At 38.9% G+C, this 26,316-nt stretch overlaps 1 protein-coding gene across 7 annotated transcripts in view; it reads right to left on the reverse strand.

The window, feature by feature from the left end:
* Window positions 1–408: 408 nt before the first annotated feature.
* CMC2 (C-X9-C motif containing 2) overlaps window positions 409–26,316 on the reverse strand; it is a 64,880-nt gene continuing 38,972 nt past the window's right edge. For 3 of the 7 annotated variants that reach the window (XM_063612472.1, XM_063612473.1, XM_063612471.1), the window contains 3 exons: window positions 23,650–23,765; window positions 18,152–18,191; window positions 9,741–13,516 (listed from right to left, as the gene is read on the reverse strand). In XM_063612472.1, coding sequence (XP_063468542.1) covers window positions 12,733–13,516; window positions 18,152–18,191; window positions 23,650–23,662 — 837 coding nt within the window. In that variant the 5' untranslated portion in view covers window positions 23,663–23,765 and the 3' untranslated portion in view covers window positions 9,741–12,732. Of the gene's footprint in view, window positions 791–6,201; window positions 6,274–9,740; window positions 13,517–18,151; window positions 18,192–23,649; window positions 23,848–26,316 lie in introns of those variants that run through there. The other 4 variants (XM_063612476.1, XM_063612475.1, XM_055299696.1 and 1 more) reach the window with 3 other exon arrangements.

The following is a 26,316-nucleotide window of genomic DNA, read 5'->3' on the forward strand; positions in this document are numbered from 1 at the left end:
CTAAGCTCAGGAATTTGAGATCAGCCGGGCCAACATGGTGAAACTCTGTCTCTAACAAAAATACAAAAATCAGCAGGCATGGTAGCCTGCGCCAGTAGCCCCAGCTACTAGGGAGGCTGAGGCAGGACAATCACTTCAACCCGGGAAGTGGAGGTTACAGTGAGCTGAGATCGCACCACCGCACTACAGCCTGGGCGGCAAAGTAACACTATGTCTCAAAAAAAAAAAAAATTTTTTTAATCATTTAGAAAATCACTCTTTAAAAATAATAAACTTGGAACATTTTCAAATAGTTAACACTGCTGGGATTTCCCCAGAACTCGTCAACATCATGTTGTCAAAAAGAAAAAGCCTAATGGCAACATTTTGCTCTAAAGCCAGGAGAATCTAAGAGAAAGGAGAAAAAAATTATTTAAATAGATTATTTTATTGAGGGAGATAAGTTACTCAGATATGAACTGGTTGTAGGCAAAGGGAATAAACATGGTGAAGTCAGCTTTGCTGGTAAAGGGGAGATGGTACTAAATGCCCTGCCCAACAAATACTCAGAATCCAGGGTTTTCATATTTCTCCATGGTTCAATCTCTCACAGGTCACTTTCCATTCAAAGGATTATGGAGACCAAATAAGACAGGATTCTTTCAGGTATCAACCGAGAGTCTTTAGGTCTTCTCTCAGCCAAGGTATCGAGTGCAAATACAATTTATTTTTCGGATTCCTCTGCAGGATTAAAAAGTTTCTTTCGCATTGCAATGCCATGCTCCCTGCTCTTGGTCCTGTTTTCTATGTACTGAAAAATAAAAGAAGGGGGGAGAAAAGAAACAGCAGATTATGTCACTATTTACGGCAGTTTACTATTTAGAAATATTTGCAAAATATAAAGGTTCTTTGAGGTTAACAGGGGTTAAATTTTTTAAATATGTTGTTACTGACAAAATTCTTATCTTTTATTTAACCAAATCTGAGATTGGAAATAGTTACCTTAGAGAATATCTCATATCTAGCACAATTTCATTCAACACAGTACAGCATCTACATGCTAATAGGTACACAAATGTTTGCTCAATCAATTTCCTCCCAAAATATGAATTAAATAAGTACTGAAGATGGGCAAATTCTGTCCGTGTTCTCCAGGGGCTCAGAGTCTAACTAGTCCTCTAACTTCTGCTGAGTACGTCCAGTGGAGAGGCTCACTTCTTTGAGAGGTAGCTTGTCTAACTGTTGGACAATTCTACTCATTCCAAAGTTTTTCATTTTAAACCAGAAGTGCTTCCCTGTAAACTCTTTCAGAGGTAGCCTGTCTGTCGGACAATTCTACTCGTTCCAAAGTTTTTCATTTTAAACCAAAAGTGCTTCCTTGTAAACTACCACCTTTTATTTCTTCTTGTCTGCTAGAATTTTCAAACATTTAATTAGATAACCCACTTACTACCTTTTGCGCGGAACACTGCTAGTTTCTACAACTGCTGCACAGAACATAGCCTCCATCTTTTAATATCTAACCTATAAAATGACTTTTATTTTTATTTTATAAAGCACTTTAACATCAATGCCCCTTACCAAAAAAAAAAAAAAAAAAAAAAAAAAATCACAACCAAAATTGAATACAGTGCTCCAGTCACAATGACAGACACAGACTACAGTGGGCCTAGATCTTATGACCAGCTCACATTGTATTTCTTTAGAAATTATCAAGAGTAACTAGCTCTCAGCAACCATATTATCCTATTGACTCATATGGAAACACATAGCTCAACTTCCCAAGGTTTCTTCATCACGAACAATTAACAAACCTGATACTCCTCAAATCCTATGTTTCTTAATCAGCTACATATAAATACAGTTTTCACCTCAAGAGGTTTTCAGCCTAGTATTCTGATCTGGCCAGCAGGTTATAAATAACAGGAGACACAAAGCCTGGCACTTAGGTTTTCTTAAACAGTTAACCTACATTTAAAGCAGAGGAACTTAAAAGTGTTTTTATACGTATATATGTATGTGCTTATAATACATACGCCAATCCAACAGACTTTAAAAGTGAATGAGTGTGTTTTCCCCTGGACAGAAGGGGAAAAGGCTAAAAGTAAATTCAAACAGAAAAAACTGAAAACATGTGAACAGTTAAACATCAAAATCTTTTAGGAGCCACAGATCTGGAGAGCGAGGCCACAGAAATTAAAGATTAGTGATACCGAGCTCATCAGGGACAAACCCTGCCACCCAAGAGAGAGTAATGAGGGGATTCATGAGTGTGAGTTACTTCACTCTTCTGGGCCAGTAACTTCAAATATAAGGAGGTGGACTAGATAATCTTTAAGAAGTTTCTAGGTCAAAAGTTTTGACTGAAGGATTCTAACACATCTTCTGGAATGGTAGTTTTCAAACTTTTTATTCCTTCCTCGTCAAAAGGCTACTTCAGGCCGGGTGCGGTGACTCACGCCTGTAATCCCAGCACTTTGGGAGGCTGAGGCGGGCAGATCGCCTGAGGTCAGGAGTTAGAGACCAGCCTGGCCAACATGGTGAAACCCCGTCTCTACTAAAAATACAAAAATTAGCCGGCCATGGTGGCATGCACCTGTAATTCCAGCTATTCAGGAGGCTGAGGCAGGAGAATCACTTGAATCCAGGAGGAGGTTGTAGTGAGTCGAGATCGCAACACTGCACTCCAGCCTGGGTGACAAGAGTGAGACTTTCTCTCAAAAAAAAAAAAAAAAAAGTCTACTTCAAATTACACATGAAGCACCAGGTCCCTTCAAAGTCATTCATTTTATCTATCATACATTAAATTTACTCATAAAATTGTTGGTGAAAAAATCAAAAAACGCTATTCTAGAACGAAGAAGGATAACTGCTCTGAGAAAAAGCTTTCATATCTACCTTTAATCACGTCTACTGGATTGCCCCCAGCATTCAGGTTGAGGAGGGTCTTAATGGAAAGTCTTCAGAAGATAATATTTTGTAGCAGGCCAATAAAATAAGTTACAGAGCAAATTTAAATATAGTCTACATCAAAATATGTTAAGACATCTCCAAAGGAAGTCAACATGGTCCCTGAATAAAAGGGGGAAAAAGGATGAATATGAAGTTACTCACAAAACTCCATCAAACAATACAGACAGAATGAAAGGCCAATTAACCCCAAACCAAACAAAACAATTAAGAGTGAAAAAGAGAACGCTACAAAAGTACTATTAGTGTTTCTTTTCAAGAAGAAGAACAAAAGGCCAGGTGCAGTGGCTCACATCTGTAATCTAAAACCTTGGGAGGCCAAGATGGGAGAAGTGCTGGAGCCCAGGAGTCTGAGACCATCCTGGGCAACATAGCAAGACTCTACCTCTCTAAAAAAAAGAAAAAAAAAAGAATAAAAGCAGTGACACAGCAGAGTCCCAACAAGAAATGGCCATACCCTTTTTCTACTTAAAAGCTTCATGGAGGCCGGGGGCAGTGGCTCACGCCTGTAACCCCAACACTTTGGGAGGCCGAAGCGGGTGGATCACAAGTTCAGAAGATCAAGACCATCCTAGCTAACACGGTGAAGCCCCGTCTCTACTTAAAATAGAAAAAATTAGCTGGGTGTGGTGGTGGGCACCTGTAGTCCCAGCTACTCGGGAGGCTGAGTCAGGAGAACGGTGTGAACCCAGGAGGAGGAGCTTGCAGTGGGCCGAGATTGTGCCACTGCACTCCAGCCTGGGTGACAGAGTAAGACTCTGTCAAAAAAAAAAAAAAAAAAAAAAAGCTTCATGGAATGAAGTAATCAGATGACACATGAAGCAAACAGTAGCAGGAAAGCATTTGAAGCAAGTATTAAGAGTAGAGAAGAAATACACGAGCGCAGACTCAGAGATTAGCGATGCGCAAGCAGACAGAAAAACATCTACAAATTAGAGAATAAAGTAACATACAACTACACAGAGGACTTAGAAAAGAAGTCAAAGAGAAAACATGAGATGTATAGGAAGACAAACTTAGGCAAAATAAGAAAAATATCTCCAACGGTCTACCAAAAAGTCACTAACAGATCTCAAGCCAGCTGAGAAGACAATTTCATATGAAGATCTAATTGACAAAGCAGTGGCAAAATTTCTGAACTATAAGGGAAAAAAATTTAAAAACATGAAAAAAACCTATGTTATACAGCTGAAAGTATGTAAAAAACAAATAGCCATACTGAATAAAATAACGAGCTATATTTTTCCATAAGCTATTTATTTATTTATTTAGAGACAGAGTCTCTCACTCTGTCACCCAGGCTAGAATGCAGTAATGTGATCTGGGCTCACTGCAACCTCCATCTCCCGGGCTCAAGTTATTCTCCTCCCTCAGCCTCCTGAGTAGACGAAAGTACAGGCGCCCACCACCATGCCTGGCTAATTTTTTTGTACTTTCAGTAGAGCTGGGTTTCACCATGTTGGCTAGGCTTGTCTCAAACTCCTGACCTCAGGTGATCTGCCTATCTTGGCCTCCCAGAATGCTGGGCTTATAGGCGTGGGCCACCACACCCGGCCAATTTTATTTTTTAGAGATAGGGTCTCACTCTGTCACCTAGGCTGAAGCACTGTGGCGACCTAGATAGCTCACTGCAGCCATGAACTCCTGGGCTCAAGCAATCCTCCCCCGCCTCAGCCTCCCAAGTAGCTGGAACCATAGGTGTGTGCCACCACACTTGGCTAAATTTTTAAGAGATTTCTTAGAGGCAGGGTCTCACTATGTTGCCCAAGTTGGCCTCAAACTTTTCACCTCAAAGGATCCTCCTGCCTCAGCCTCCCCAATAGCTGGGATTACAGATGCCAGCTTGTAAGTTTACTATTAAACAAACATCACCCTAGGTGTAGTTTTCATGTAAACTGGCTTTTTCATATAAAGGACAAATATTTTTAATAAATCATTTAAAAACACTAATAAGGCTGGGAATGGTGACTCATGCCTATAGTGCCAGCACTTTGGGAGGCCAAGGTGGGAGGACCAGCTGGAAGTTAGGAGTTTGAGACCAGCCTGGCCAAAACAGGGAGACTCTCATCTCTACAAAAAAATGTGTAAAACCTTAACCAGGCATTGGTGGTACGCACCTGTAGTCCTAGCTACTCAGGAGGCTGAGGTGGGAGGATCACTTGAGCTTGAGGATTCAGTGAGCTATGATCACCCTACAGGGTGGCATGCACCTGTGGTCCTAGCTACTCAGGAGGCTGAGGTGGGAGGATCACTTGAGTTTGAGGCTTCCGTGAGTTACGATCACCCTACTGCACTCCAGCTTAGGTGACAGAGCGAGACCCTGTCTCAAAAGAAAAAAGAAAAAAAAGAAACAAACTATTACTCTTCACTGAGTACTCCAAAAAGTTCTTCAAACAGTAAAGGTGAATGTCACACTGAAAAGGGAATCCAGGATAGGAAAAACAGCCTGAGCAGAAAACAAAATCAAAAGAAAGATGCTGGACAACTTCAAATATTATGTTTAAATCTTTCAATCTGAGGCAAAAAAAAAAAAAAAAAGAGTTCAAAAATAACAAAAATGATATGTGAAAGGCAAAATTTTAGCCATCATATATTTTAAAAAGTTCTGAACGCAAAAAATCTGATGTACAAAACAGAAATTGAATCAAATTTCTTTTCAAAGGTTTAAAATGCACTCTGCTTATTTGGCAGTGCCTGGAAAAAGACAATGAACTGTGTACTGTGGCTATTTGCCCAAGTCCAAGTCATGCCCTAAAATCAAGTTCAGGAGATGACAGTGTTCCAAAACAAGTCAAATGAGATCCCTATGGCTTACACAAAGCATAACTACAAAGAAATTCAAAATATTAAAGCTGAAAAGAGCCTAATTCTAGCCTCCCCGATTTATATAGAAATTGAGGCCCAGAGAGTTTTAGCTACCTGACAATCAGCTAACAGGTGACTGATATAAGTCTTTCTACTGGCCAGAGATACAACTTCCTAAACCATTAAATTCATCCAGATGACCTACAGTAATCATCATAAGTAAGTTGTTTTCCTCATTTGTGTTCATGGCCAAAAAGCTATGTTCTAAAACTGTCCCCAGAAAAGCTTTCATTTCTTCCCTTAAACAGAGGAAGTTCATACATGTAAAGTCAATTTTCTCTATTACACTAAAATATGGTAAAAATTCAATAATGACAGTAATATACAATATTCAAAAATGTTCTGTTCTATTGTTTAACCATATCCATCCTTTGACACTTTTCTTACCTCATTCTTCAGGCATTTTCTCAACTCCCGATCAAAATCATTACAATAACCAAAAAATTTCAGAATGTTGTGCTAAAAGGAAGAAAAGGAGTAAAATATTTCATCCCATAATATGTCAAGGTTTAGGGCACATAAAATTTAAATACAGCTACAGAAATGAGTTTATAGTGTCACTTTGTTAATAAACAAGTAACAGTTAAATCACGTGTATAAAACAGTTGGCCCTTGTACAACACGGCTCTGAACTGCATGAGTCCACTTATACCTGGATTTTTTTCAATAAATATATTGAAAACATTTTTGAACACTTGTAACAATCAAAAAAAAAACTCACACATGAACCACCATAGCCTAGAAATATCAAAAAAATTTAAGAAAAAGATACGGCATAAATGTGTAGAACCTGTAAATACTGGCCGGGCACGGTAGCTCACACCTGTAAATCCCAGCACTTTGGGAGGCCAAGACAGTAGGTGGATCACGAGGTCAGGCGTCAAGATCAGCCTGGCCAAAATGGTGAAACCCCATCTCTACTAAAAGTAGACAAAAAATTAGCCGGGCGTGGTGGTGGGTGCCTGTAATCCCAGCTACTTGGGAGGCTGAGGCAGGAGAACTGCTTAAACCCGGCAGGCAGAGGATGTAGTAAGCTGAGATCACACCACTGCACTCCAGCCTGGGCGATGGAGTGAAACTCCGTCTCAGGGAAAAAAAAAAATGTGAATACTAGTCTATTTTGTCATTTACTACCATAAAACATATACAAATTTTAAAAAGATAAAATTTATCAAAACTAACACACACAGAACATAAATAGCACCATTCAAAATTGAGAGAATTGTAAGCAAACATAAAGATGTATCAAATCACAACTACATAAAATTAACTGCGGCATATACTGTACTGCCATAAGAATTTTGAAGTCACCTCCTATTGCTATTACAGCGGGCTCAAGCATTAAATTATCCACTTAAAACACCCTGTGATACCAATAACATACACAGTAAGCAAGTCATGTTTACTGCAATAACCATAAACCTTGAAAAACACCATGGGACCCATATGAAGTGCCACTAGTAATGCTGGAAGTGCTCCCAAGAAGCAGAGAAAAGTAATGACATTACAGTAAAAAGTTGAACTACTTGAAATCTACTGTAGATTGAGATCTGCAGCTGTGGTTACCTACCATTTCAGACTGACATACATCATCTTGTAAACAGATGATGTAAACTTACAATATCAATAAAAACAATACTATACTATAAATGTATTTTCTCTTCCTTACGATTTTTTCTAACCTACTTTATTGTATGAATACAATATATAATACATATAACATACAAAACATGTGTTAATCAACTATTTATGCTATCAGTAAGGCTTTCAGACAACAGGAAACTCTCAGTCAAGTTTTTGGGGAGTCAAAAAGTTATATGTGGACTTTCAACTGCATGGGGGTCCGTGCCCCGAACTTCCAAGCTGTTCAAGGATCAACTGTATATAAATAAACAAATTATTCTGGTTCTTCTTAGAAAGAAGGAATAAATGTTCCGCAAGTAGAAACAAGGATTTAAAGACTTTTTCTTAATGAAAGGGAAGCCTACTTACTAACTCACCAAAACCACACAAAGACAGTGCAAAAGTTTTATCATAACCTACCACCCTTTTCTTAAGGGAAATGTTAAAATCACAGCACAATCCATCGTCTATTAAAGGGAGTGGTGTCAAGCTGCAGCGTGGCCACACTGCCATGGGCAGAGGAACTTCACTACCAAACACTGTCCTATAAAACAGTTATCTAATAAATGCTTAGTGCCAGAGCCCTTTTCTCATTTGCACCCATTCAAAATGTCACCAAAATACATCAAATAAGTAACACAGCCGTGCGCGGTGGCTCACGCCTATAATCTCAGCACTTTGGGAGGCCATGGTGGGCAGATCACCTCAGGTCGGGAGCTTGAGACCAGCCTAACCAACATGGAGAAACCCCATCTCTACTAAAAATACAAAATTAGCTAGGCATGGTGGCACATGCCTGTAATCCCAACTACTCTGGAGGTTGAGGCAGAACTGCTTGAACCTGGGAGGTGAAGGTTGCGGTGAGCTGAGATGGCGCCATTGCACTCCAGCCTGGGCAACAAGAGCGAAACTCCGTCTCAAAAAAATAAAAAAATTTAAAAAATAAAAAAATAAAGCCACTATCATTAGATGCCCTATAAAGGTCATATAAACAAGCCACTAATTTACAACATAAGGAAATCTGCCTGAAGTTCAGTCTGATTTAAAAAATAAAATATCCTAGTTGTTTCTAGTTCTATGAGTATAATCGCGGCAAAAAGTATGAGTGCTCTAAAGCAGGTTAAGCTGAAGCCTGAAGTTAAGAACCTGAATTTCAGTAAGAACATAATTAGTATGTTTGCACTTCACGATTTTCAAGGGTGGGTTAGATAGCATGGTGACCTGTTTTACAATGACAGATCATAAATGCTGAACTTGGCAGTTGTAATAATAAGCATGTTTTCCTTTTCGTTCTAATTAAGGCTTTCGTGGAAACCAGACAACACATAATTAATAAGCTATGCTTCATGCTAATTCTTTTTTTCCTGCTTCACCACCATTTTAAACGTACGTTTCAAGTCCACACTGAATAAGTGGTCAGTTTTTCCAGAAAGCATTTAACACAGACTAAAGTCTCCTATTTGTTACCTAATGACCTTTCCAAAATAAATTTTTTAATTTAAAAAACTTTTTATATTTAATTTTTATTTTACTTTTTTCTTTCCTCTATCATTCCTAAAGAATAAATATTTCCTGTGTATTTTCCTATCCTACTACTTCCTTGACAACAAATAAACATGACAATGCATTTTCATGCCTTCAAGTCAAGTACACTTTTCAAATGTAAGGCAATATTACATAGTTGACATTTATTCCTACCATTCCATATATGTACATCTTAATTCAAAAATCCATGACAAAAACTAATTTATATGCTTCCTTTTACCTCAACATTAACTAAGGGTAAAATGAGAATTCTATTCTTGTGATGTTACATGAAAAATATTAGACCCAAATGCTCCAGGGAAATTGGTAGAAGAAATGCCTGCAGGCTATAATTTTCTTATACTCACATGGAGTAAGTCTCTAGTGCCTGGTGTCAATTTCTTGAGAACCAAACCAACCGAGTGATGAATAAGTGAATCAACAGATATCTGCGAACCTTTTACATAAAGAACAATGTCCCAGGCACCAGGGACACAGAAGTGAGCAAGGTGGATCTGGGTCCTACTCTCTCAGTACATAGTCAGAGGGCAAGAGACAAATAAGTGATTGCCATAGAGCAGTGGTTCTCAAAGTGTAGTCCAGAGACACCGAGGGTTCCTGAGACCTTTTCAGGGAAATGCACAAGGTCAAAACTATCCTCTCAATAATACAAAAACATTTGTTTTATTCATTTTCATCCTCTCACAAGGGTATAATGGAGTTTTCCCAGGGCTACATGAAGTCTAACATCACAACAGATTGAATGTAGAGGCAGACAAGAGAATTCATATATATTTTATTAATTCAGACATTAAAAAAATGAAAAGCAATGCAATTCTTTTCACTTTTTTCTGGTTTGAAAAATAAGATTTTCGTGAAAAATAACTATGCTAACATGTCATCTTAACATGTAAAATTATAATTTATCACTGTAACTTTAAAATAAATTTTTTTTTAAATTTCTCAGCCTTCATTTCTAATCCAATAAATATTGTAGATATCACCCACATAAACAACAGCTCCCCAGAATCCTCAATAATGTTAAAAGAGTGCAAAGGAGTCGTGAGACCAAAAAGTGTGAGAACTGCCACAAAGTAGAAAAGCTATTATGTATGATGCTACTCAAACAGAGTGACTGCACCAGGAGAATCTAGGCCAGGAAAGGGAAAAGGAAATGACCAACAAAGCTGAAGAAAACCTGAAGGATGATAAAACCTGGTTTAGCAAACAGTAAGTGGAGCCGGGAGGAATGCACTAAGTTCAGCAAAGGAAAAATCAAGGCTTGGAAGACAGAAATATCATTCTCCCATATAAGTGCCAAAAAAAAAAAAAAAAAAAAACCACAGGAATGAGGGGGAAGGAGCTGTGGGAGAGTGGTGAAGACTAACAGCTACTCAAGGATGAGTCTCATTAAGGACTTGAAACACAAGGCAAGACATTTATAATGCATTCTATAGGCAAAACGATCTATTAAAAAGCTGACAATGAGCCAGGCACGGTGGCTCATGCCTGTAATTCCAGCACTTTGGGAGGCCCAGGCGGGCGGATCACCCGAGGTCAGGAGTTTGAGGTCAGCCTGGGCTAACATGGTGAAACCCCATCTCTACTAAAAATACAAAAATTAGCCGGGCATAATGGCTGGCGCCTGTAATCCCAGCTACTCATGAGGCTGAGGCAGGAGAATCGCTTGAACCGGGGAGACGGAGGTTGTAATGAGCCGAGATCGCGCCACCACACTCCAGCCTGGGCGACAGAGTGAAACTCTGCCTCAAAACTAAATAAATATATAAATAAAATGCAGATTCCTAACAGCTGCAGTGAGCTGAGATTGCGCCACTGCACTCCAGCCTGGGCGACAGAGTGAGACTACGTCTCAAAAAAAAAAAAAAAGCTAACAATGATTAAACTTATTTTTGAAAGATCACTCTAAATCCAGGGTGGAAAATTGATTTAAACAAAAAAGAAAACAAAACTGCCAGGAGACCAGATAGAAGTCCTTTACAGGTGGCCCCAATAAAAGTGTTGGCACGGACTATGGTAGTGGCACTGGCAAAGGAGAACAATGGTTCAAGAGAGATTCTGCAGAGAACAAACAGCACTTGGTAAGGACTCACGGGAAGAGATGAGACAGATGGAGGAATTAAAGATGACATTGGCTGTCAGCTAAAAATGACAGTGGAAGTTTTAAAAACAGATAAGATAAATTTGCATCTGGACATGTTGAGTTTATTGGTGGAACAGTTAAGTCCACTATCTAGCTGAGATAAACAGATCTGGAACTCAGAGGAAATCTGAGCCAGAGATCTAGATTTGAGAGTTACTGAAACCAGGAAAGTGAATGATTTTTTGCAGGAAGGTGTACCCTAGGGAATCCTGAGAGTGGCCAAAAAAACTTAAGGAAAACCAGGGAAGAGAAAGTTATGGTAGAAGCCTGTGGAAGAGTGTTTTCAGAAGGAATTAAATGCTGCTGGGAGAAAAGTGAGGTAACTACTGAAAACATCCACCAAATTTGGCAGTAGTGCAGTCATTAGTGATCTTGGTAGTTTTGGGACCCTAGTGAGGGTAGAAGCCAACCTGAAAGAAGAAAGCATTATTATTGCAATAGTTAGCTCTGAAAGGGACGCTAACACAAGATACCAGAAGGCTGGGATTATGGGAAGGAATCTTATGTATTTATTTTCTCACGATGGAAAAAATGTGGGCATTTCAAAATGCCAATAAGAAGAAGAGAAAAAGGGAAAATACAAAAATTTTTAAATGGTGGAAAAACCCAGTTCTTAATGAGTTGATCTCTGGGTGGTTGAACAAAAGGTAATTTTTGTTTGCTTTATACTTTCCTACCTTTTTTACACTATCTAAAATGACATATATTATTTACATATTACTTTTATAAATCAGAAAAAATACATAAGGATTTCCAAGTAGCTTTGAGGAAATCAGTTGTTCCGAATTCTGTATTTTACCTTCAGATGGAAAGAATATCTAAGTCTTGCTGACAAGTGTAGGCAAAATAGGCCAGTAGATCAGAAGCCACCTACAGACACCTGAAAGCTGTGGAAATAACATTTGTCTGCAAAGATCACAGCAGAACTATAAAAGCACGGAAAGAATGATAAAAGCACAGCAAGGTAGGCTATTTGGAGATAAAACACTCATGCACTTCAAGCAGGTTGGAGAGCACTGCAGCATTCCAGCACAGACAGGGGTATTCAGGAAGACTAATCAACAAAAAAGACTGAAACAGAATTACACAAACTCAGGGCTAGAAGACATCTTAGGTAATATAATTCACTAAATTTATTAATTAAATAACTGGGATCAGGCCAGGCACAGTGGCTCATGCCTGTAATCCCAGCACTTTGGGAGGCCAAGGTAGGAGGACAGCTTGAGGCCAGGAGCTTGAGACCAGCCTGGGCAACACAGGAAAGCCTGTCACTAAGAGGAAAAAAAAAAAAAAAAACTGAATTATCCAGGCATGATGGCACACATCTGTAGTCCCATCTGCTCATGAGGATGAGGCAGAAGGATCACTTGAGCCCAGGAGTTCAAGGCTGCTGTGAACTCTGATTGTGCAACTGCACTCGAGACTGGGTGACAGAGTCAGACATCCTCCCCATAAACTTTTAATTAACTTTTCCCCCCGAGATCTAGACCTGCAGAATTATGGTTGTTTTAAGTCACTAGGTGGTGGTGTTGTTGCTGTTAAGAGACACGGTCTCGCTCCGTTGCCCAGGATGAAGTGCCAGAGTGACATCATAGCTCACTATACGCTCAAACTCCTGGGCTCAATTTAACACTTAAAAAGGGCAAGTCTTCAGAGAGATCAGTTAGGTAAAATATTTCTTGATGACAGCAGATGTCTTTAAAAACATTTGTCAATTTCAAACTCGAAGAAAAGTTGCAAGAACAGTACAAAGAATTTCCAAATAGCACTTCACGGGGCGAACATGGCGCACAGCTGTCGGTGGCGCTTCCCTGCCCGACCCGGGACCACCGGGGGCGGCTGCAGCGGGCGGCGCCGGTGCCTAGGGGGCGCCCCGCGGCAACGCGTCCCGGCCCTGCTGCCTCCCCCCGGGCCCGCAGTCGGCGGTGGCGGCCCCGCGGCGCCCCCCTCCCCCAACCGGCTGTGGCGGCCGCGGCGGCGGCGGGAAGCAGCGGGGCTGGGGTTCCAGGGGGAGCGGCCGCCGCCTCAGCAGCCTCCTCGTTGTCCTCCTCGTCTTCATCATCGTCCTCAGCCTCTTCAGGGCCAGCCCTGCTCCAGGTGGGCCCGGGCTTCAACGCGGCGCTGCAGGTCTCGGCTGCCATGGACACCAACCTGCGCCCGTTCCGGGCCGTGTTTGGGGAGAGCGGCGGGGATGGCGGCAGCGGAGAGCTAATAACACAGATCCCACGTAGTTGGAGAACCAAAGGACACATACATGACAAAAAGACTGAACCGTTCAGGTTACTTGCATGGAGTTGGTGCTTAAATGTTCCACAACTTAAAAGGGATGAGGAGACCTTGCAGACGGTTCTGAGGAGACTCAAAAGATGATTATATGATTGGAAGTCAGTCCTATGAGGAAAGGTTGAGAGAATGAAAGGTTAAGAGGCAACTTAATAACTTTTCAAAAAAAATGAATGGATCCATTATTAGGAATGGTAACCAGCGGTTTCCCAGCTCCACTGACATCAGAATAAGAGAAAATAGGTTTAAACTGAAATCAGGAGTAGCTGTGTAAAGAACTTATTGGCAATGATGGTTGTCATTACAGTCATGGTAAAAAGGTTGCCGAAATAATTTTATTATCTTCTCTGGAAGTATATTTTAAAAGTACAGTCCTGCCTACATATGTATAAAATGACCTCTCAAGCTACCTTTTCCTTCTGTGAATCAGTAAATAATTTCTTATTCAGTTCCTCGAAGCAATAATTACTTTCCGGTAGGAAGCTTCCAGAGAAATTTCTTTATGAAGTAATGGTTTTTGTAGTGGCTTTATAGGAGAATACAAATTTTGTAAGTGAAGCTAAGAGAGAAATCTTAAACATCAAGAGAAACCAAGGAAAACAGTAGGTGTGGTATCAACATAGGAAACAAATAAGTATTTGTAGCTTTTATGTCCATTTTCAGTTGTCATTTAAAGAGGTATAGTTCAGAATAGCTCTTGTTAAGGCTGTCACTGCTTGTGGATACATTATAACAAATGCTTATATGCCGGCGCGGTCGCTCACGCTTGCAATCCCAGCACTTTGGGAGGCCGAGACGGGCGGGTCACGAGGTCAGGAGATGGAGACCACGGTGAAACCCCGTTTCTACTAAAAATACAAAAAATTAGCCGGGCGTGGTGGCGGGCGCCTGTAGTCCCAGCTACTCGGAGAGGCTGAGGTAGGAGAATGGCGTGAACCTGGGAGGCGGAGCTTGCAGTGAGCCGAGATTGCGCCACTGCACTCCAGCATGGGTGACAGAGCGAGACTCCGTCTCAAAAAAAAAAACAAATGCTTATAAATCATTTCTAAACTAATAGAAGTTTGCTTCATGTTAGTTAGTATTATAAAAGCCTCTGACCCTAGGCTTTTGAGGCTATGTAGAGGGCTTGCATCACTCACAATGAAACCTTTTTAGATATGTTGGGCTGCAGAAAGCATTTCCTGTACAGTCAGAATGAAAACTTGAATTGGAATTATTCATATAGATTACCAAAAGTCTGGGCAGAGCTGATATTACCACCAGCCAGTTTTCCTACTAACTCTTAACTGCAAAACCTTCATTGGGTTATTGAAGCTTTAGGACTTTTGAATTTCCTACTGGAATTCTGTATGAATTCCTTCTTCCAAGTGAACTGATACTAGATTTATTTAAGATCAGTTATATATCTTAAGTATTTTTTAAGTGGCATATAATGGTCTCTACTTTAAAAAAAAAAAAAAAAAAAGAATTTCCAAATAGTAACATTTCACCACATTTGCTTTATCCTTCTAGCTCTTACATACACACCCGAGCTTTTCTTCTGAACCGATTAAGTTGCAGATATGATGCACGTTTCCTAAAAAAACAAGGACTTAAATTTAAGTCCCCATACGATTACCAAAATTAGGAAATTAACATTAATACTAGTATGTAATTTATAGACCTTATTCAAATTTCACCAATTTGCCTAATAATATCATTCATGCAAAAGGCAAAACAAGTTGGGTGGGTTTTTTTTTCCCGGTCCAGGATTGCCATTGCACTTAGTTGTCATGTCTTTTTAGTCTTTTTTGTTTTTTCCAACTCTTACAATATTTTTCTTATCTTTAATCCTTATTTGAAACAGCTTGTCTCTTTTTTCTTTCATTACCTTAATATTTTAAAGAGTACAGGCCAGTTATTTTGCAAAATGCTCCCCCATTTGGGTTTGTCTGGCGTTTCTTCACAACTTGATTCAGGTCATGACTTTTTGGCAGGAATACCCTAGAAATGATGTTGTGTCTTCAGTGTGTCACATCAAGAGGCATAAGCAATTTGTCCCGTTATTGATGTTAACTTTTATTACCTAGGTAAGAAGCTACCTGCCAAGTTTCTACACTGTAAAGTTATTCGTTTTTCCTCTGTAATTATTATGGGGATACACTTTGAGACCATTTAACTATACAATTATTTCCTCAAACTTTTCACCCACTAGTATGAGGATCTATTAATGATTACTGACTAAATCAATTACTATCACAACGGTTAACAAACAGTGATTTTCTAATTCTAGCACTCCTCTTATATTTTAGTTGGCATTCTACTATAAGGGAAACTTTCCCTTTTCATCCATTTATATATTTATATGAGTTTGGACTCATGGATCCTTATTCAGTTGATATTATTTTCATTACTTTGATGCTCTGTCCCATTTTTGGCCAGTGGGAATCCCTTCAAGCTGGCCCCTGTCCTTTTAACAGCCCCTATCATTCTTTGATAAATGTCTTACTTTCTGGTACAAGATGTTGCAGGTTCTTCTTCTTCTTCTTTCCCAGCCCTAGCCCTACAATCAGTCATTTCTCCAAGGATCCCTATTTCTGTTTACTGAAGAGTGGTATTTAAAAACAAAATCTGGGCGTTACGTATGCTCATTGCTACAGGAAAACATATATTGAATATATACATGAAACAAACATAGACACACATATCTATCTATTCTACATCTTATATATATTGAAAACCATGAGTTCACACTGCTACCTCTAATTCCAATGCAACATCACAGGATACAACCTAGCCTTTCCCCTTCCATTATTTATGACAGTAAGAAACCTGTCTCTTATTATCTACAATATGTTTACTTATTTCCTCAGTCTTGGAATACACAGAATACATAGAAGCCAGTTTCAGAACTCCCAATCCATGCCACTGCAAAATCCAAACTCCTAACAACAGCCCTACTTTGTCTTTAGCCTATGTTCAAATTACTTGCGTTACTTCATTTTTTTCTTTAGTGTAATTAGATGACTCATTTCAAGTAAGTTTGTTTGGTTTTGCTTGAATTCCATTTTTGAGTTTTCTTCCCAACTCTACTCATCCTTTTTTTCATCCCTTGTTTTTGAGTATATGAAACATTAACAAAGTTCAGACAGCATGAATTATACAAAAAATATAATTTTTTTTTTGTTTTTTGAGACACAGTCTCACTCTGTCACCCAGGCTAGCGTGCAGTGACAAAGTCTCGGCTCACTGCAACCTCCGTCTCCCAGGTTCAAGTGATTCTCCTGCCTCAGCCTGCTGAGTAGCTGGGATTACACGGGCCAGCCACCATGACCGGCTAATTTTTTATTTTTGGTAGAGATGAGGTTTTGTGATGTTGGCCAGGCTGGTCTCAAATTCCTGGACTCAAGTGATCTGCCTGCCTTGGCCTCCCAAAGTGCTGGGATTACAGGCATGAGCCACTGTCACCGGCCAAAAGATTTTGTAAAAGTGTCACTCCTCCACTCTCTCTACTTTGCTCCTACCCACCACTCAGAAGGTAATTAATCTCATTAGCTTCTGGTTATCTTGTTTCTTTTTGCACAAATGAGGAGATACAAATATGTTTTCCTATCTTCTCCTCCTTTTTAATACAAACACTAGGATACTATAAATACTGTTTTGTCCTTTGATTTCTTCACGAAATATATCCTAGAAGTCATTACATGTTGGTTCAAAGAAATGTTTTTTTTCTTCTTTTCAGAGGCAGGGTCTTACTCTGTCACCCAGGCTGTAGTGCAGTGGCACAATCATGACTTACTACAACCTCGACCTCCCAGGCTCAAGTGATCCTCCCACCTCAACCTCAATCTCCTGAGGAGCTGAGACTACAGGCATGTGTCATCTAGTGACATAATTTTTTTTAATTTTTTTGTAGAAACAGGTGTCTCACTATGTTGCCCACGTAGGTCTTGAACTCCTGGGCTCAAGTAATCCTCCCACCTCAGACTCCCAAAGTGCTGAGATTACGGGACTGAGCCACCAAGCCTGGCCTTTTTTTTTTTTTTTTTTTTTTAAATAGCTGCACTGCCAACTGAAAGACTCTCAGGGACCAAAGCTGCAACAATTTGAGCAACAAAACAAAGTAGTATTGGATTATAACCCAAGGTATAAAGTAAATATATATGAGTCCATACTGACATAAGTAAATAAATGGGGGAAAACAGGCTACTCTCCAGAACAGAATTCCAGAAGATTATGTAGATACTCCACCATCTTGGAGGAATATGGTAACTTCCCAGTCCTTATGTGTAGGCTGCACACAGTGACTTCCTTCCAAAGAGTTATGAAAAGGGAGGAAAAGAGTAACTTCAAAGTAGAGAAACCTAGCCACGCGCAATGGCTCACATCTGTAATACCAGCACTTTGGGAGGCTAAGGCAGACAGACTGCTTGAGCCCAGGAGTTCAAGACCAGCCTGGGCAACATGGCGAAAACCCGTCTCTACAAATACACAAATACAAAAAATTATTCGAACATGGTGACATGGCCTGTAGTCCCAGCTACTCAGGAGGTTGAGATGAGAGGATCACCTAGGCCCAGGAGGTTGAAGCTGCAGTGAGCCAAAATGACACTATTACACTCCAGCCTGGAAGACACAGTGGACCCTGTCTCCCAAAAAAAGAGGTAGAGAAACCTAACATATATCTCAGCCAGGTGATCAAGGTCAACATCAACAGTGATAAATTATGTTGTAGTATGTAGCCTTGATGAAAATGTACTTTACCTCTGTGGTCTTCTTCCAAAAACACATGATCCCAGTCCAACTATGAGGAAAACAAGACAAATTCAGAGGAGCATTCTACCAAATACCTGACCGTTATGCCTCAAACCTTTTCGGGTCATCAAAAACAAAGAAAATTTCACAGATAACAGGAGCCTAAAGAGTGACAAGAACTAAGTGTAATGTGTATCCTGGACAGAATCCTGTTACAGAGAAAAGACATTAGGTAAACACTAACCTGAAGCAATATTAGTAAGCATGGACTTTAAATAATGATCATGTATCAATATTGGTTTATTAATTGTAACAAACACCTTATCAATGTAAGATGTTAATATAAGGGACACTAGATGTGAGGTATATGGGAACTCCCTGTACTGCATTCACAATTTGTCTGTAAATCTAAAACTGTTCTAAAAAAACGAAGTCTATATAAAAATAAAAATTACAAAACACCTGTGGAGTGCTCCATTGTGTGGATGTACCATAGGTCGTTCAACTGCTTTATGTTGGGAAAGTGTGTTCCCAACATTTTCCAAGGGCAAACAACACTGCAGTAAATAACTTTGTGCATACATTTTTTCATACTGTCAGAATTATACTTTTAAGATAAATTCCTCAGTCCCACTTGGGACTGAGGGATTAAAAAGCAAATATACGGCAGTTTTGCCACATGGCAGCAAATTCCTCTCTATAAAGATTATAACAATTAGCAGTCCCATCAGAAATGTATGAGGGTATACAGCCTTGCCAACATAATGCCCTGTCACACTATTTAATGTTGCCTCCCTGCAGATAAGGAATGGTATATTCAGTATATTTAATTTGTATTTCTCTAATTATTGAGGTTGAACATCTTTTCATGTTTAAAGGCCATCTTTTCTTTTTTTTTTTAAATTGTCTCTCACACTTTTGCTCATTTTTCTGATTTTTGGCCTCTTATTCCCCCTCTTTTTTTTGTTGTCATTGTTGTAAAGACAGGGTCTCACTTTGTCACACAGGCTGATGTGCTGTACTGCAGCCTTAAACAACTGGGTAAGTGATCCTACTACCTCAACCTTCCAAGTAGCTAGGACTACAGGTATGTGCCATGCCCAGCCACTTTTATTTTTATTCTTTGTAGAAACAGGATCTTGCTATGTTGCCCAAGCTGGTCTGGAACTCCTGGCCTCAAACGATCCTTTAACAGTCTTTGATTTTATTGTCTCTGGAATTCAGGGTACTTACTTAGGCACACTTTTCCCACACCTAGGTTATATAAGAATTTATCCAGGTTTCTTAGTGTTTGTATCATTTCATTTTTGACATTTAGATGTCTGCCCCATTAGTTGATTCATATGTATGGCATTCTAACTTTTTCCAAACAGCTATATAATTGTCCCCATGCTATTTACTTAAAAATCTATCTTCCAGACTTCTGCCTCTAGCCACGGAAGAGTAAACAACATATAAAACAACTATTTTCATATGTTGGGACAAGACTACAGGAGTGTGATACCTGAAAGAAAGAAACAAAACAAAGTGAACCCTACATTCACCTAGCTTTCTACCTACAATTTCCAAACCATGTAGCAGAGAACAGAACTCAAGAAGAAAATAGTGGTTTCACCGAGTGGAGGAGGCAAACATCAGAGGAGTTCGGGCAGGTTGGGGCAGCTGGAATTTGTGAGGTAGAGATAAGCAGCAAAAGAACTCCAGAAATCTACATGGAACTGCCTTGAGTCACTGACTGAGTATTCACTACACATGTGTAGGGTGAACTTTCACAAGGCCACAATCACTACGAAGAACAACTACAGCAGCTACAAGCTGAAAAACGCACAGAGCTCACACAGGGCTGGGAGTCAATGGAGTCCTTATAAGCCAAAGTGGAGATCTCATTGAACACTCAAGTCAATCAGTAAAGGATCCTATTTTAGGAATTGGGCTAAACTAACTCTAGAGTAAAGGCTATGCCAGCTATGCCCTAAAAATATGTAAAAACACGAACTGCCTGCTGATACAAAAGATAAAATCCAAGTCATCAACAATATTCAGCCTCAAAACACAAAAAACCAGTAAACATGTTTTTTGTAGAAAATGACAAGCTGATTCTAAAATTAATATGGAAATGAAAGTACTTAGAATAGCCAAAACAACTTTGAAAAAGAACAAAATTGGAGGATTTATACTATATGACTGAGACTTACTACAAGGCAACAGTAATTAAGACAGCATGGTACTGGAGTTAAGAAGAGACACATAAATCAGTGAAACAGACTAGAGAGCCCAGAAATAGACCCACTCACATATGGTCAATTGATTTTTGACAAAGGGACCATGGTAAATCAGCAGGGATAGAACAGTCTCTTCAACATATGGTGTTGAGACAACTGGCTACCCACAGGCAAAGAAAACCAACTTCAACTCACACCTCATACATACACAAAAATTAACTTGAAATCTCAGATAAGAATACACAAATATCAAAAGAAAAAAATGAAATTAACTTGAATCACAGAGCAATGTAAAGCTAATACTATAGAACTCAAAGAAAACACAAGGGTATCTTTGTGACCACAGAATACAAAGATCCTTAAGACACAAAAAGCACAAGCCATGAAAGAAAAAAAAAAAAGACTTCATCAAATGTACAAGCTACTCTTTGAAACACATCCTAAAGGCAGTAAAAAAAAAAAAAAGCCACAGAGAAAATATTCACAATACCTTTATCAAAGGACTTGTATCCCAAATGATAAAAAGAATGCTTATAACTCAGTCATAAAACAACCCAATTTTAAAATATAGGCAAAAAATTTTATATGAATGGCCAAACAAGCACATGAAAAGCATATCAAAATCATTAGTCATCAGGGAAATACAATTTAAAACTAAAAGGAGATACTACTACATACCCACACAATGGCTGAAGTTAAAAAGTGTATAATATTAAGCACTGGTGATGGAGAGTGGTAGGAATGTAGAGTAGTGTAAAATGGAAAACAGTTTGGTGGCCTTTTATAAAGGTAAATATACACTTACCACATGACCTAGTCATTCCATTCCTAGGTATTTACCCAAGAGAAATAAAAAGATGTCCACACAAAGACTTGCACATGATGGCTGGGCACGGTGGCTCATGCCTGTAATCCTAGCACTTTGGGGGGCCACGCCAGGTGGATCACCTGAGATCAAGAGTTCCACACCAGCCTGACCAACATAACGAAACTCCCTCTCTACTAAATATACAAAAATGAGCCAGGTGTGGTGACACACGCCTGTAATCCCAGCTCCTCAGGAGGCTGAGGCACGAGAATTGCTTGAACCTGGGAGGCAGAGGTTGCAGTGAGCCAAGATAGGGCCCCTGCACTCCAGCCTGGGCAACAGAGCAACACTCTGTCTCAAAAATAAACGACTTGTGCATGAATGTTCATAGCAGCTTTATCCAAAACAGCACAGCTGCAAACTGTTTACCTGCCTAAATGTCCATTAATAGGTAAATAAACTGTGGCATATCCATACAATGAAATACTACTCAGAAATAAAAATAAATGAACTAATGACATGTGCAACAACATATATGAACCTCAAAAACATATCATGGTGCAAAATATAGCAATATACAACGTAGGCCGGGTGCAGTGGCTCATGCCTATAATCCCAGCACTTTGGGAGGCCGAGGTGGGAGAATCACCTGAAGTCAGGAGTTCGAGACCAGCCTGCCCAACATGGTGAAACACCATCTCTACTAAAGATAAAAAAAATTAGCCAGGCCTGCGGGTGGGCGCCTGTGATCCCAGCTACTAGGCAAATTGAGGCAGGAGAAACACTTGAACTCGGGAGGCGGAGGTTGCAGTGAGCCAAGATCGTGCCACTGCACTCCAGCTTGGGTGACAGAGACTCCATCTCAAAAAATAAAAAAGAATATACAATGTAGTGCATATTTCTAACAAATTCTAGAACTGCAAAATTCATCTATATCAACAAAAAGTAGTTCAGTGGTTACCTGGCCAAGAGGTGGGGGTTGGAGACTCACTGCAAAGGGGCACAGGAAACTGACAAAATGTTTTAGATCTTGACTGTGATGGTGGTTGCATGGGTGTCTATATTTGACAAAACTCATCAAACTGTACACTTAAAATACATACATTTCCTTACACGTAAATTATACCTCAATAAATATTTTTAAATCCGTCTTTAGTTCCAGTGAGTCAAGAAGCCACCTTTATTATGAGAAATCCATTTGAAAGAAAAAAAAAGTTTAAATAGATTTCAATTTAAAATACTCGTGGACCAAAAAGCAATATACAAATATAAACATAAAACAAAGATTACTTAAGAGCAAGGATTGAAAAACTCTGGCCCTTAATTTGATTAACCTAGGACATAAATAAGAAGAGATAATATCCTTATTTATGATTAGTATTACAAAAAGCACAACATACATCTAAAGGACTATACTGGCAAAATCCTCAATAACAAGACTGAAATATTATTCCACAGTCTCTTTCTCACCACTGTGCCTCTCTGTTGGCAGACCCGCTCTCCTTTTCTGTCTCTGACTGTAACTAACCATATACAAATTGAAATATTCTTCTTTAACACAAATAATTAGTTCTTGTTATTTAAACAGTGAACATTTTATATAGTTTTTACTTTAAAAATTGAAACGTTGTTTTATTTATGTAGTCTGGCTCATGTGATCTATATGTATAGTGAAATAGCCCAAAAAAATTGTCATCAACAACATTCTCTGAACCAGTAAAAATATCTGACTGTACATTTTATAAGTACTACTTACCACCTTACTTTTGGTCTATAAATTTTACTCATTTAAGTGATACTTTGTATTATTATAATTTGATATATCTACAGTTTATGGGTATCATGAGAAAAAGTATGCAAAGCTAAAGAAAAAACAAATGCTTCTTGTAACAATGGTGTCATATATCAAACATGTAAGGAAAAGCTAAATATTCAACAGCTATAAAAATGTCAGCTTGATTTAATGCATTCCAAATATGGATAGGCTCCTTTCCTATTTTGGTTTTAACAATGTAATATTACTTCCATTCCACTAACAACTAAACACATCAGATTAAGCCAATCATAAATCTAGTTAATGTCTAATTATATAACGTTTCTATTACCATCAAACACAGAATGGTAGCCATCAAAGAGCAGATACTCTCAGAATAATTCCATTAAAATCAGAAGAGTATAATTGCTCTATTGCCCTATAATTAGGAAAGAGCATTTTCTTGTAAGGACATGGATTCCAACTGTTACATACCAGTTCAGACGTTCCCTACCTACCATGTCTGATTTTTTACTAGTCATAAAAAAAAAAACAAAAAACAAACAAACAAAAAAATCACACATATCAACTGCTCATCTTGACTAAACTCAGACTCCTTACTAAGACATTATCATTTCCTTCTATCAACAGAGTTAACATTTTACATCAGTGTGTTATACCTAAGTTTCATTTTGGCTGTACAGTCATTTTTCTGAACTCTTACGTTTTTGTGACATTCCTTAAGCATGTTAATCAAGACGTTGCATTCTTCAGTGTGCAAGTGTGGAGATAAGTCAGGATGCATCTTTAGGAGATGACGATGGATCACAGCAGTGCAACCTGTGGATACAAGAGTGTCTTGAATATGCATAAATACATTTGTTATGCCACCTAAAAGTATCTTCATAAGAACCTCTAGTGACCTTTATCAGAGAAGTATGTTAACCATTAACCAGCTGTGTGACCTCAGGCCAATTATTAAACTTGAGACAAAGCTTTCTAATTCAATGATTAACATATTCAGCAAGTTATCAGTAGTATTTACAGAACCTGCAGGTTCAGGAGAAAAGCAGGAAGCCTCAAGAGACCCAATCCCAGAAACAAGCGCTAAAGAGAAACATATTGCTTATATTAATAAGCCTGACTTCAAATATTTTCGCCACATTCCCGAAATTAACAACTCATTTTGTTCAGATGAAATTATACCAATTAAGAGAACTGGCTTATTATTTTAAAATGTATATTATTCTGAGGGTTAAAGGGTCATTAGTCCCATATTAGTGTGAATATAGATTGTTTTTTTTCTTAATAGATGGCTGAAAAAAAAACTAAACAATGAAATGAAACCAGAAGTTGTGAAAAAAAATTTCAAATTTAACAGATACAGCCATAAAACTAAATGTTACACTGAAAACATGAAGCTGAAATCCCTCAACTTAAGTTTAATTGGTTCATTCACAAAGTGGAAAATAAGCAGCCAAGGTCAAAGGAAAAACATTATGGGCAGCTGTTCTTTCTTTTTTTTTGGTAGTCAGGGGTCTTGCTGTGTTGCCCAGGCTGGTTTCAAGCTCCTGTCCTCAAGTGATCCTCAGCCCCCCAAAGTGTTGGGATAGGCATGAGCTACCGTGCCCCACCTGGGCTTAACCTATTCTTTCTAACTCTGAAATGATTACCAAAAGAAAGAACCGATTAGCTGCTATAATTTTTTAAAAGTTCCAAAGAGAAAACAGGAACCAACCCAGATCCATTAGGATGGCTACTGCTGAAAAAAAAAAAAACAGAAAATAACAAATGCTAAAGACGATGTGGAGAAACTGAAACTCTTGCGCACTGTTGGCGGGCATGTAAACTGGGATAGCCGCTGTGGAAACCGGTATAGCAGTTCCTCAAAAAATTAAAAACAAAATTACCATATGATCCAACAATTCCACTTCTGGCTATATTCTCAGAAGAATTAAATGCAGGGTTTTGAAGAGATATTTGAATACACATGTTCAAGGCATATTATTCACAATAATTAAAACATGGAAACAACCCAAGAGTCCAACAGACAATGGATCAGCACAACGTGGTATATACATACAATAAAATACTATTCAGCCTTAAAAAGGAAGGAAATTCTGACATATGCTACAACATGGATGAACTGTGAGGACATTCTGAGTGAAACAAGCCAGTCAAAAAACATAAACATAGGGTTCAACATACGCAAATCAATAAATGTGACTCACCACACAAACAGAATTAAACACAAAAACCATGTGATTATCTCAATAGATGCAGAAAAGCCTTTGATAAAGTCTAACATCCCTTCATGATAAAAACCCTCAACAAACTAGGCACTGAAGAACATACCTGAAAATAATAAGAGCCATCTATGACAAACTCACAGCCAACATCATACTGAACAGGCAAAAGATGGAGGCAATTCCCTTGAGGACTGGAACAAGGCAACAGGATGCCCACTCCCACCACTCCTATTCAACACAGTACTGAAGTCCTATCCAAAGCAATCAGCCAAGAGAAATAAAAGGCATCCAAATAAGGAAAGAAGTCAAACTGTCTCTCTTCACTGACGATATGATTCTATACCCAGAAAACCCTAAAGACTCTGCCAAATGACTTGAGGAGTTTCAGGATACAAGATCAACATAGAAAAATCCGTAGCATGTCTATACACTACAACGTTCAACCTGAAAGCCAAATCAAGAATGCAATCCCATTTTCAATTGCCACCAAAAAAATAAAATACCTAGGAATACATCTAACCAAGGAGGTAAAAGATCTCTACAGGAAGAACTACAAAACACTGCTAAAAGAAATCACAGATGACACAAACAAAGGGAAAAACATTCCATGCTCACGGATTGGGAGAATCAGTATCATTGAAATGGCCATATTGCCCAAAGCAATCTATAGATTCAACACTACTCCTATCAAACTACCAATGGCATTTTTTCACAGAATTAGAAAAAAACTATCCTAAAATTCATATGGAACCAAAAAGGGGCTCAAATAGCCAAAAGAATCCTAGGCAAAAAGAACAAAAACCAAACGTATCACATTACCCTACTTCAGACTATAAGGCTACAATAACCAAATCAGCAAGCTTCTACAAAAACACACAAAGGGACCAATGGAACAGAATAGCCCAGAAATAAAGCCACACACCTTCTGATCTTTGACAAAGTCAACAAAAATACCCAATGGCAAAAGGACTTCCCATTCAATAAATGGTGCTGGGATAGTTGGCTAGCTACATGCAGAAGAATAAAAGTGGACCCCTACCTTTCATCATATATAAAAATTAACTCTAGATAAAGATTTACACAGAATGCCTCAAACTATAAGAATCCTAGAAGAAAACCCAGGAAATACCATTCTGGACATT

Source organism: Symphalangus syndactylus, chromosome 11 (assembly GCF_028878055.3).
Source record: "Symphalangus syndactylus isolate Jambi chromosome 11, NHGRI_mSymSyn1-v2.1_pri, whole genome shotgun sequence".
Taxonomy (NCBI): Eukaryota; Metazoa; Chordata; class Mammalia; order Primates; family Hylobatidae; genus Symphalangus; species Symphalangus syndactylus.